Below are 12,344 nucleotides of genomic sequence, written 5' to 3' on the forward strand. Positions count from 1 at the left end.
ATACAATGTCTATAGTCCAGAAAGGGTACCTGAGGCAATGTAGACAGTAGCGGTGACAACTTAACTTTCACTGTAGATGGCACAGTAGATGCAGCGGAAGACCCGACTTGACTTTCACTGTAGATGGCAGAGGCACGGTAGCACGGGATACAGGCAGCAGGAACGGGTAATACTGGGAACTGGAAAAAACTAGGAGACCATTTGCAAGACAAACTTTAGGTATACAAATACGCTCAGGCAAAGATCAAAGTGGGCAGAGCCCTTTTTATAGTCCAGCAGCATTCTGGGCTAATTACTGATTTTTAACAACTGGACGCGTACTGGCCCTTTAAGGGTGCGCGCGCCCTGCGGGAAACAGTCTTAGAACCCGGAAGTGAGTGTCGGCGTCTTCCTGGAGGGAGACGCCGCCGAGAAGACAGACGTCCATGGCCGCGGCCGTCAGAGGGCAAGTCTGAACGACGGTCCGCTGCCATAGACGTTACACTTTTTCCCTTTAAATACCCGGTGTGGCTCAATAGATGAAAGTGTCTCTGGGACTATGGAAGGAAGTGGCCAAGGTAAACCAATGCTTGCAATAATAAGCATAATACTAAACAAAAAACCTGCCATACAAAATACACTTCCTTCGCAGATGGTGGATGTTAATGAGATTTTGCCGTCATACTTTGCATCACATTATGTAAGGCTGATAAAATAGCAGCTTACACACATTTAGCTGATCACAATGTCACAGAATGTGCAATGACAACATCTCCGTCTATATAAAACAAGAAGAATGAATGTGCAAGACTAACGTGGCAGACTTATTTTGGGCTACATCATATGGCCTCAGCCAGCACCTCGCTCTGCTACATCCAGCACACACTTCATTTATTCCTCACATTGTATTATATAATTTAGAAATCCGTAATTCCCAGTTACATTGCTGGCATTTTTAGCCTTTTAAATGGTCTCTCTGGAGGGGATTATTTGATAGGAACGACCCCCCTGTAGAGTTTTATTGAATCACAGGTCTGCACAATGTATAAAATTCACAGAATCACGCCAGGTTCCCTACAAATGATATAAACTACACAATCACAGGCTTTACAGCAAAAGCCTACACACTAAAATGTGCGCTGCTGGATTAATAAGGGTCCAAAGCCATTTATTACTAACAGAAGAAAAAAAATAGTCAAAGCTACAGTTTCTCTCAGCAACTTCTAGTGGTGGGAATATAAGTCTTGACACATTCTGTTACAAACAAGATAATGTGCTTAAAGGGGTTGTCCCACGAAGACAACCCCTGTCTATATGTTTCATTAGGGCATAGGGACATCATAGAGGGGGGTACTTGGCTTGGGACACCCTTCTAAGAGCCAAAATGAGGCCAGCTCTATACTGAAGGCTCCCATTCTGGTGGACTCAAGCCATCCTTGTATTACATGGATGGCCATTCATCTGGCTGGCCGCTGCTTCCCCAGCAAAATCATCTGTTCACTGGGGGTGACAGGAGCGGGAACTAGGGATATGAAACAGCCCCTTTAAAGCTTCAAATGGTCAAAAGGGGAATGTCCACCTTAAAGGACGAGTGTCACGAAAAAAAATATTTTGATATCAATTTGCATTTAGTGTTTTATTATAAAATCTTTTATTTGTGTGTTTGTGTTTTACTTTTTTCTTTTTTCTAACTTTTACTTCACTATGGGGGCTGCCATTTTGTTTTTCATCTCTGTATGTGTCGATTAACGACACATACAGAGATGGAATACGGCAGCTACAGTGCATAGGAGTCAATGAACAGGAGCCGTTCCATTGACTTTGCTCTATGGCTCTGTACTGCGCAGACGCAGGTCAGAGTCACACAGAGCAGAGCAGCTGTTTGCAGGGAGAGAGCAGGCGCCATCTTGAAGACCAGCTGCACTGCAGGTAAGGTCTGTGTCTCTGCATGTCCCACTCTCTATCTCACAGACCGCCGCTCTCGTGACCCCCGACGGGCCCCCCTTGTATGAAGGACACATGATGAAACTGTACTGGGAAAGCCCTGAACGATAAATCTCTAGTTGTGCTGAGACGGTTTGGGGATGTGACTAATGAACCTCTCAGTCTCAGCACAATTAGAGAGATTTATCGTTCAGGGGTCTGGGAAAGCTGGGTGACCACCATTACTGGAGTGTGAGAGGTTCATTAGTCACATCCCCAAACACACTCCACTAGGAGGGGTAATGGTGGTCACCCAGCTTTCCCAGACCCCTGAATGATAAATCTCTCTAGTTGTGCTGAGACTGAGAGGTTCATTAGTCACATCCCCAAACAGTCTCAGCACAACTAGAGAGATTTACTGTTCAGGGGTCTGGGAAGCTGGGTGGCCACCATTACCCCTCCCACTAGAGTGTGAGAGGTTCATTAGTCACATCCCTAAACACTCCAGTAGGAGGGGTAATGGTGGTCACCCAGCTTTCCCAGACGCAGATATAACCAGGAAAGGGCTGGATGGACGGGCTGAGGGTGCACAGGGTTTTTGGTGATCCCCCTCTGTCGTGTGATCGGACCTAGGTTACCGGTTCATCAGACGGGGTTCATGTGACTATAAATCTGTCCATAACAAGAGACAGTGCACTCAGGACAAGCCCTGCCCTCATGCCGTAGTTGTGTGGTTCTGTCTGCAGTGATGGCGGTGGGTGGCTCTGACACCCACCTCCCCCGTCGGGTCATCTCAGGACAGAAGGGGTGTCCGGCTTGGAGACACAGCGCCGCACCTGTCCTCAGGTTGTGTCTGGTATTGCAGTTCACCTCCATTGAAGTGAATAGGACAGAGCTGCAATACCACACACACGACCTGAGGACAGGTGCGGCGCCATGTTTTCCTGGACAACCCCTTTAAGACTTTTCCCGTGTGTGTGTGGCAGAGCGGAGTGTGCACAGGCGCCGCTGATACTTCATAGATACTTATCAGCTGTTTTGAAGAATCAGCGGCGAGCACCCCCCCCCGCCACACACACACACACACACACACACACACAAATCCCCCAAACACGCAAAATCAAGTGTAATCAAGCGTTTTTTATGTGTTTTTTTGCATGTAAAATGTGCACAAAAAAAAAAAACATGTCAAATACACGGCGTGTGAACCGGTCAACTGAAAAGTCATTCACTTCACTTTCATCATTCTAAGGCTGGGTTCACACGACCTATTTTCAGGCGTAAACGAGGCGTTTTACGCCTCGATTTACGCCTGAAAAGACGGCTAAAATACGTCGGCAAACATCTGCCCATTCATTTGAATGGGTTTGCTGACGTACTGTGCCGACGACCTGTAATTTTACGCGTCGCTGTCAAAAGACGGCGCGTAAAATAACAGCCTCGGCAAAGAAGTGCAGGACACTTCTTGGGACGTAATTTGAGCCGTTTTTCATTGAATTCAATGAAGAACAGCTCCAAATTACGGCCGTAATTGACGCCTCGCAAAACACGAGTACGAGCAATTACGTCTGAAATGACGGAGCTGTTTTCTCCTGAAAACAGCTCCGTCATTTCAGACGTAAATGCATTTAGCGTGTGCACATACCCTAAGGGTATGTTCACACACAATGTTTTCAGCTGAAAAATAGGAAGCAGAACGCCTACAAGCATCTGCCCATTGGTTTCAATGGGAAATACGGCGTTCTGTTCCGACAGGGCGTTTTTTACGTGGTAGTTTTCCAAAAACGGCACGTAAAAAGACGCCCGACCAAAATGAAGTGCACATCACTTCTTGGGACGTTTTTGGAGCCGTTTTTCATTGACTTTATAGAAAAACAGCTCCAAAAACGGCCGTTAAAAAACGCAAGTTTGATTAAAAAATGGCTGAAAATCAGGAGCGGTTTTCCCTTTGTTTAGTAAGCATGTGAACATACACTTAGCCTTTTGGTGTGTCCTATAACTTCTTCCAGCTGCAGAATCACACCTGCCGGACACTGCTTAGCAATTTGAAGACACCTTTTCCTGGCTTGTGAGAGGGGGAGTGAGGTTCCCTCCCACATTTACAGCAGCTGTGAGTCAGGTTGCTTTGCCTTATTCACCTTGCTGTAATTCTGGGAAGTACTCCCCCTGGTGGCCAACATTGGAAAACATGTCAAAGTATTATTTCATTTTTAATACTTTCCACCATACGGAAAAATAAAATAAAATACAGCAAAACACGTAAAAAAATAGAATAGAAATAAGTAACGACACTTAAAAAAAAAGGTTTAATTTGCGACACATTCCCTTTAAAGGGGTTTTCCCACAATTAACATTTATCACCTACCCACAGAATAGGTGATAAATGTATGATAACTCAGGGCCCCATCACTGGAAAGGTGTGGCCCCCATTTCTACTTACTGCACTATCGCAGTGAATGGAGCGTCAGTCGCGCATGAGGGCTACCACTTAATTCAATGTCTAGAAGTCCGACGGCCAACAGCCCCATAGAGATTGAATGGAGTGCCAGCAGTGAGGCGGAACGGGGTTTGTGACCCCCGTTCTAGGAATTTTATTTAGTTACCCCTAACTGCTGGGTGGCATCAATATATGCAGTCGGGCATAACACTGCATGTGCTTATCATCATAGCAACAGCTTGTAAAGCTGAAAAAAGACATAAGTCCATCTAGTTCAGCCTATTATACTGCAATGTTGATTCAGAGGAAAGCAAAAACCCCCAAAAGCTAAATTTACATTACCCATTTATTATTACACTCAAGGGAGGCATCAAGGCCCCTTTTATAGGCCCAGCTACATCCGGTTTCTACAACAGCGCCAGCCTCCCAGTTTGTTCCCTCCACTCCCCCATCTGCTTCTCCCTTTGGCCCAGGCTGGGCACGGCCCCTGTCCAGCGGTGGTGGCGTAGGACGATATGGCTGCGGCACCGGCTGCAGCAGCGGCTGGCATGGGCCTTGTAGTAGTGCTCTCTAGGGATGCCCCTATGCCCTCCACCTCATCCTACCATTATGTACTCTAGTTTCCGGCCTGCCAGCCAACAGGCCATGGTGTCTGGCAGGTAGCATGACCTAGCCCCCTCAGAGGATAGGTTCTCTCTAGGGGATAGTGATGTGGATCTTTCTTCCTTCAGTAGACTCCTGGCCCAGTGGCGTTATCTCAAACCGGCTTGTGTTTCAGAATTCACCATTCTAAGACCGACACTTTTGGTAAGGGTAGCTGGGTCTCTCTTCACCCTGCTAGAGGGGTTGACTGCTCATCACAACGGTGTTTTAGAATATTTTCCTCTGTGGCAGTACGTTTCCAGTTTTACGAAGATTTTAAATGAGCTTTGATGCACGATGACTTTCCGCCTACCGGATTTGGAGCGCACTTGTTTTGTATAGGTGTGGCTACCACGGCCAGTGAGTTCGGTTTGCCGATTGAGGAGGTTTTCCCTGATCTACTACTTCACGCACTTCTGTTTGTTTAGAATTTGCACCCCTCGGTACTGAGAATCGGACAGTCCGTCTTCTAGGAGGAATACAGGACTACAATCCGGCCGGGAAATAGTTCCCTGGGTATTATGCCAGTTGACATCGATTGGCGTGGTTTCCAGGGTTTTTGTTGGCTGCAGGCTTTACTCAAAGTGGTCGACTTTAGCAGGCACCGGCTGGTTCTGACAGTGTAGGTCATCGACATGGAGCAATGATATGTGTAATATTGGTCTGGGTGAACAGATTGCTTTAATTCAATCAGATTTGGAACAATTCGCTTAATTCTTCCCGTAGTTGGTGTTAGTCTAATCGGTGATCATCGCTTGAATGGTATGGCATGTGGCGTGGGATGTTAATGCCATTGAGCCGGGGCAACGGCTCTTGAATAATGTGGCGTTGCGCTTTATCAGGTCCCAACGGGGTGTAGCGGTCAGTCACAGAGGGGTACAATTGTGGTTTGCTTTTGTCCGACGGTGTCCATCTAATGGATATTGGATTGGATATCTTTTTGTCCGGAATTTAAAGACGGGGTGAATGCCTTGTTTCTGTTGACTGGGGGTCCGAGGATTATATAGTTAGGAGTACACATCCACCTTGTTGGAGGCAGTTTAAGTTAAATAGTCTTACCCACATACTCCTTGAGCAGACAGTTTTGGCATTCGGGTTGAATAGACTGGTAGTTAAATGGTTGAGTTATTGACTTTGTTTGCCAATAAAGCGAAAGTTATTGTGTTTAAGGAATTTATTTAATAAAGATCTGTGACCGACCCAGAGTCAACCTACTTCATAGAAATACATTTGGTAACTTGTTTTATTTCATGCATTAAACCAAGGCCGGATATCACAGGTATATGGTTTTATATATAGTCTTATAGGCCCATAGGCGTCTAGCTGCAGGGCCTTTGACTGTGTAAATAAAAGGGTTAAGTAAGGGGGAAGTTTTAGGTAGGCTAGGAGAGGTGTTTAATGATTAGTTATAGGGTTTAACTCATAGGGTGGATAAAGCCCAGGCCCCTATGTTGGCAGGCTCAATATAATGATAGGGTATATTAGGGGGGGGGGTTGTCCCTTATCTCCACAGTGCGAGAAGTACAATTTTTCCCAGTGTTTTCCCCTTAAGGGTATGTTCACACGTAGTCAACCAAAACGTCTGAAAATCCAGAGCTGTTTTCAAGGGAAAACAGACCCTGCTTTTCAGACGTTTTTTACCAACTCGAATTTTTACCAACTCATTTTTTTACCAACTCGTTTTTGGAGCTGTTTTCATTGGAGTCTATGAGAAAACAGCTCCAAAAACGTCTGAAAGAAGTGTCCTGCACTTCTTTTGACGAGGCTGTATTTTTACGAGTCGTCGTTTGACAGCTGTCAAACGACGACGCGTAAATAACAGGTCGTCTGCACAGTACGTCGGCAAACCCATTCAAATGAATGGGCAGATGTTTGCCGACGTATTGTAGCCATATTTTCAGACGTAAAACGAGGCATAATACGCCTCGTATACGTCTGAAATTTGGCCGTGTGAACATACCCTTAGTGTGTAACAGTGACCTGTATTTTCCGTTCCCAAGTGCATAACCTTACATTTATCAGCGTTAAACCTCATTTGTCACTTCTCTGCCCAAGCCTCCAACTTATCCAGATCCATTGGTGAGAGAATATGGTCCTTGTGAGTGTTAATAACTTTACACAATTTAGTATCATCTGTGTGGATTCACCCATATAGGTCAATTTGTCAAGCCCGTTTGACAAAACAGACGGCAGGACAATATACCGTCAGTAATAATTACAAAGAGCTAAAATAGGATAGAGTTGTTTTGTGAAGTGTTAATATACCTACCAGTACATCAAGAAAAGTTCACACAAGACCATTCGTGTTATTCATCAGTCTGTATTTTGATCAAAAGACAATTTTTATGGACAGATTACATCCTTGGGAAAAAGTATTTTGACATTTATGGATTAGGCAGGTAAAGGATTCAATGCTGTACTATCTCCTGCTATAAAATGAGGATTTGTTTACTTTGGCCTTATTCAGACGAACTACGTTTTATATGTCAGCGTGCTGCCCGTTAAAAAAAACAAAACGGACAGTACACGGACCTATGCAATTCAAATCGGGCTATTCAGACGTCCATGATTTTTCACTCAGCGGGTTTCCATTGCGTGAAACTCACTACATGTCCTATTCTGGTCTGTTTTTGCGGTCCATTGAAGTCTACGGGTGCGTAAAAATCACAGACGTCATCCATGTGCTATCCGTGTTTCACACAACAGTTGCTAAAGAAATGCTGAGAAATAATAATTAAAAAAAACAAATAAAACGTGCACCAACAAAGACTGATGCCACACAGAACGCACAATAATGGCACACGGAACCGAAATGAATGAAATAATTTATGTGGACGAAAAAGGGACACACTCGTCTGAATCAGGCCTAATAATTATTACAACCTGTAAGACTAAAACCGGTCTTAATTTATACAGGACAATAAGGGTATATTCACACGCGGCAGATTTGTCACAATTTCTGCAACTGAAAACCCATTCCATACATCTAAGTGGGGTTGTTTCTGCAGCACGTTCATGGATTTTTTTCAAATTTCGTTCAGACAGTCACAGAAATCTCTGCAACAAATCAGGCACACGTGAATATACCCTAAAAGTTTGAAGGTCGTTTTAATAAAATACTCGTGGCGTTTGTCTGAACACTATTACCTCAATTAGCTGCTGGCGTTATTGGTTTGCCGCCAGACAGGTAACAATTCAATGTTATTCCTCACATTACGAAAGAGTCGATGTAGATTATAGATATCAATATTTTTTTCTTAAAAACAAAATAAAAAATTCCCTTTGGGAACATACTTTAAAAATCTCAAAACAAACATGTGTAAGGGAGAGAGTCCAACCTGCCAACGTTTGCATTATTCTGGGTGTAAGCACCGGGTATAGAGAATCTCTGAATTTCCAGGCAATGGGGTCATTAGAATCAAGTAATACGTTTATGATATGTCTATGCACGGTGTAAGATCATAGCCATACAAAAACATACTTATAATATGGGATTGCTTTTTACAGAAAAACCCATGAAGAGGAGGGTTTGAAGGTCGGAGTTCACTGCCCCAGGCCAGGTTACATGTGCTCAGGGTGGTTCTGGAGGCAGGTTATGAATCCGGTCACTGGCTTTCCTTCATAGCAGATCTGATATACAGCAGTGAAGAGCGGAAACCTACAAGGCAAAAATAATTATGTCAGCGTTATCAGAGGTGTCCATCCTCACTTTTACTTGAATTGCGTTGTCCTAAAATTTGTCATGATACCAGGGCAAGACAATATTGCTCCATCCTGTAAATGTACATACGTTTTTTTGTATTATTTTTTTTAACATGGAAGTCCGATAGAGGCATCCGTCACTGTCATCCAGTAAAAAAAACAAAAAAAAACAAACCACATACAATAACCGTATAGGTTTTTTTTTAACATGGGAGTTTATGGGGGGGGGGGGGTCCAGACGGCCGATGAATGCCACCTGTCAGCCGTCCGTCACCCATAGACTCCCATGTTAAAAAAAATAATAAGTGTATACTTTGCTTTACTAGATGGCTGTAAGGTATACGTTTTCTTAAAATGGGAGTGCAAGGGCAACAGATGGCATCCATCAGACGTATACTTTTTTTTTTATTATTTTTTTTTTACACGTTTAACATCTCGCGCCATACATCTTGGTTTATGTTGGAATTAAAGAGAAAGTAGAGGAGGACACATCTCTAAGTTGTGGTTTTTCCACCTAAGGTAATAACCAGAATGGATACACATATATACATTTATTAAAGACATGAAAACACATTTTAAAGGGACGCTTCACCATTGGTTTTATTTTGTCAAAAAATGTCGGAAAAAAAATAAAATAAAATAAAATTTTTGCATTAGAGGGTCTTCACTTTGTGAGCCTTTTTGAGACAAGTTAATGCGAAATAGCCCTTTCTGACAGCTCCAAGTTGCCATAGGTGAAGGTATCATTGGCTGATAACAGGAAAGACATTTTTGGCAGGCATGGCTACCTATCAAATCGAAATAATCGTGTGATCGAATCCTGTTAATGGTCTACAGAGAAGGATATTCTAAAGGCCACTTTCACATGGCATTACATTGCTCAGTATTTTACATCAGTATTTGGAAACTGAAACCTACGCATTGAAAAAAGTATAATGGAAAGATTTGTACCCTCATGGTTTTGTCTTACATACACCGAAGCAAAATACTGCGGTGTGATAGTAGTCTTAAATGCATAGGCTATTTTCCCTATTAAAATGAAGCTTAAACCTACAGCTAGTTTCACAGTTCTTTTTTTGGACACTGGAGTAAAGAAAAAAAAAAATCTCCTGTTGCCACTTGGAGATAGTTAACAACCAAGATAGCTACAGTTCTTTTTTGTGTGTGCCCTATTAGGGCATATGGACATCATAGAAGGGGTTCCCCCACACTGGACCCTCCTGGACTCGAATGACCATCTACGTGATACATGGACAGTTTATCTGAATTGCCGCCAAGTAATTCTACACTTGCCCTGCACGATCTTGCCTGGCTGGCTTGCCTTCCCTGGCAGCGGTTTTTGACGGCAGTGTTGCCGGAAGCTGGAACTGCAGTGATCAGCTGATCGATGTAGCAGCTTCCATATTAAAGGGATGAGACAATCCCTTTAATGAGCTGTACTGCTGTTGGTTATTGTGTTATTGAGCTTGTCTAATGAGTAAATCAAATCTACTGCCCATTCATAACAGTACGACCTTGTGCCTTTAAAGTATTTGGAGACATTAAAAAAATAAAAAGATCTGTCATCTGCAGTTCAGAGAGCATTAGGAGACCAATGTTATTCTGCAGCGTATAACAAAAAATGGAATAAAAAAAAAAAAAGAACGTATGGACACACATCGTGGCCTCGGTCTGACCAAAAACCAAGCAGACATGCGGTTTAACCATGAATCGGCGAAGAAGCAAAAAAAAGTAACAAGGTAAATTACAAAGATAACATAGAAAAATATTAAACACATTTAAAATCTATGATTATCAAACGAAAGGGGGGGGGGGGGGGGGAGTACTGTTGAAACAGTATTAGTGCAGGTTTTTTTCTTTCCTATAAAGACTAATAAATAAAAGTTCTTTATTACATATACTTTTTTTTTTTTGCAAGATTCAGAGTCTCAGCAAGAAGAATTCAGAGACTCACAGCTTGGCAGTCCCGATCAAAGACTTCGGTGTCACAATGTCCTCTGATAGAAACACTTCTCATTTTGGGATATCGGCTTTGAGCGTGACACATTGCTAGGTGACTCATTTAGAGACAGTTTGTTAATAAGGCTGCACAGAGGAGAGATTCAATGTCGGGTACAGTCTTCTGGCTAGCACCAATACACAGGCAGCAGCTCGGATACATTCTCACTAGCAAATTAACACCCACTATAGCGCAAACAATAGAATATAGAAGATATACATTTTGATCCCCGCTGTAACCAAATTTAGAACCAGTCAGCAGAGACATCTTTGCCCCAGAGAGGAAAACAGGAGCATGCTGTGCCAGCTATTGATGCGGTAACTTGTGAGGGACAGCGGCGGATTTACTTTTCATTGTGACTATTATGTCTGGTAATATGCCGCACTGCAATAAAACCATTCAGATGGCACATTTACCATTATTGTTATTACATCCAGTAAATTATATGCGGACGTGTGCGGATTGTTTTGCAATGGAGATTGCCACATTATAAAAACAGACATGATCAGGTAGAATAACGGGTCTTTAGTATGTAACCAGCCATATAGGTATCTGGCTATGTTTTCTAAATGGCATTTACAACAATGTAATCTACTGGCTAGAAGTAGTGTGTTACGATGCTTTAATTTCGGGCAAACGAGCGTTCATACGAATGCTTGATCCCGAAATTGCCCTATGTTTGCTCATTCATCGGCTCGTTTATGCAGCCAATAAAATTGTTGCTAATCGGCAGAACATTTCCCTGTATAAACAGGATTCATGCTCTGCCGACATGATGAAAATCGAATATCATTTGTCCCCACGCATTACCAATCATAGTTGCTTGTGAACGGAGCAATCCAGCGCTGATCAATGAGCGGTCTCGTCGATCGACGCTCGTTTTTTGACGGCCCATATGATAGGACCACTATGATGCTGACTTGAGCACTAGTTCAGCATCCTTGTATAGGAAGGCTATCCTCATTCAAGGGAAACTAAATGGATGGCATACGTAGGTCATACTGTTACATTTTACGAAGACCCCCTTGCTACAACAAAATCATCCAAAAGCCTGCCCGTAGCCTCTGCTCCGATCATCCCTGCGGGTCTTGGTTTACTTTTTCTGCAGCGATGAGATGTTGACCACCCACGTGACCTCTGCAGCCAATCACTGGCCTCCGCGTTGATGCTAGCATTAACGGCACGAGAGTGATTGGCTGCAGCAATCACGTGGATGAATGGCACATCACCACTGCAGGACAAGTACACAAGGATTGCCAGGAACAACCAAAGCGTCAGCTTTGGAGCGATGACGGATTTAACAGTTGAGTAACCTTTGTTTTTTTTATTTTAGAACATTAATTTGATTTGTAAAACTGACAACCTAGAGCTAATTATGTATGTTACAAGCAATATGCAGACAAAATATACATTAGGATTACAATCCCAGGCCTATCTTTACTTACTTCTCTACCAGGTTTTTGCTCTTCAGGATGTGGTTGAGCTCAGCTGAGGTCTGTGGTCCCTGCAGTTTTTGTCCATTCAGCATTTCCTTCTCCAGCTGCTCTATAGACTGGAATAGAAAAGCGATCTCTTATGTCAAATCTGCCTGAAGACAACATACGACATCTGATCATCAACAGAAATAAAAGGCGCTTTTAAGACAGATCTCAAGATTTGAAG

General features: G+C 43.2%; 1 protein-coding gene across 2 annotated transcripts in view; it reads right to left on the reverse strand.

Annotated features, from left to right (window-relative positions):
- Positions 1 to 7,285: 7,285 nt before the first annotated feature.
- The window catches only part of SMARCD1 (SWI/SNF related BAF chromatin remodeling complex subunit D1), a 94,333-nt gene continuing 89,274 nt past the window's right edge, over positions 7,286 to 12,344 (reverse strand). For both annotated transcript variants that reach the window (XM_075851804.1, XM_075851805.1), the window contains 2 exons: positions 12,128 to 12,234; positions 7,286 to 8,639 (listed from right to left, as the gene is read on the reverse strand). In XM_075851804.1, coding sequence (XP_075707919.1) covers positions 8,543 to 8,639; positions 12,128 to 12,234 — 204 coding nt within the window. In that variant the 3' untranslated portion in view covers positions 7,286 to 8,542. The remainder of the gene's footprint in view (positions 8,640 to 12,127; positions 12,235 to 12,344) is intronic.

Source organism: Rhinoderma darwinii, chromosome 2 (genome assembly GCF_050947455.1).
Source record: "Rhinoderma darwinii isolate aRhiDar2 chromosome 2, aRhiDar2.hap1, whole genome shotgun sequence".
NCBI classification, from domain to species: Eukaryota; Metazoa; Chordata; class Amphibia; order Anura; family Rhinodermatidae; genus Rhinoderma; species Rhinoderma darwinii.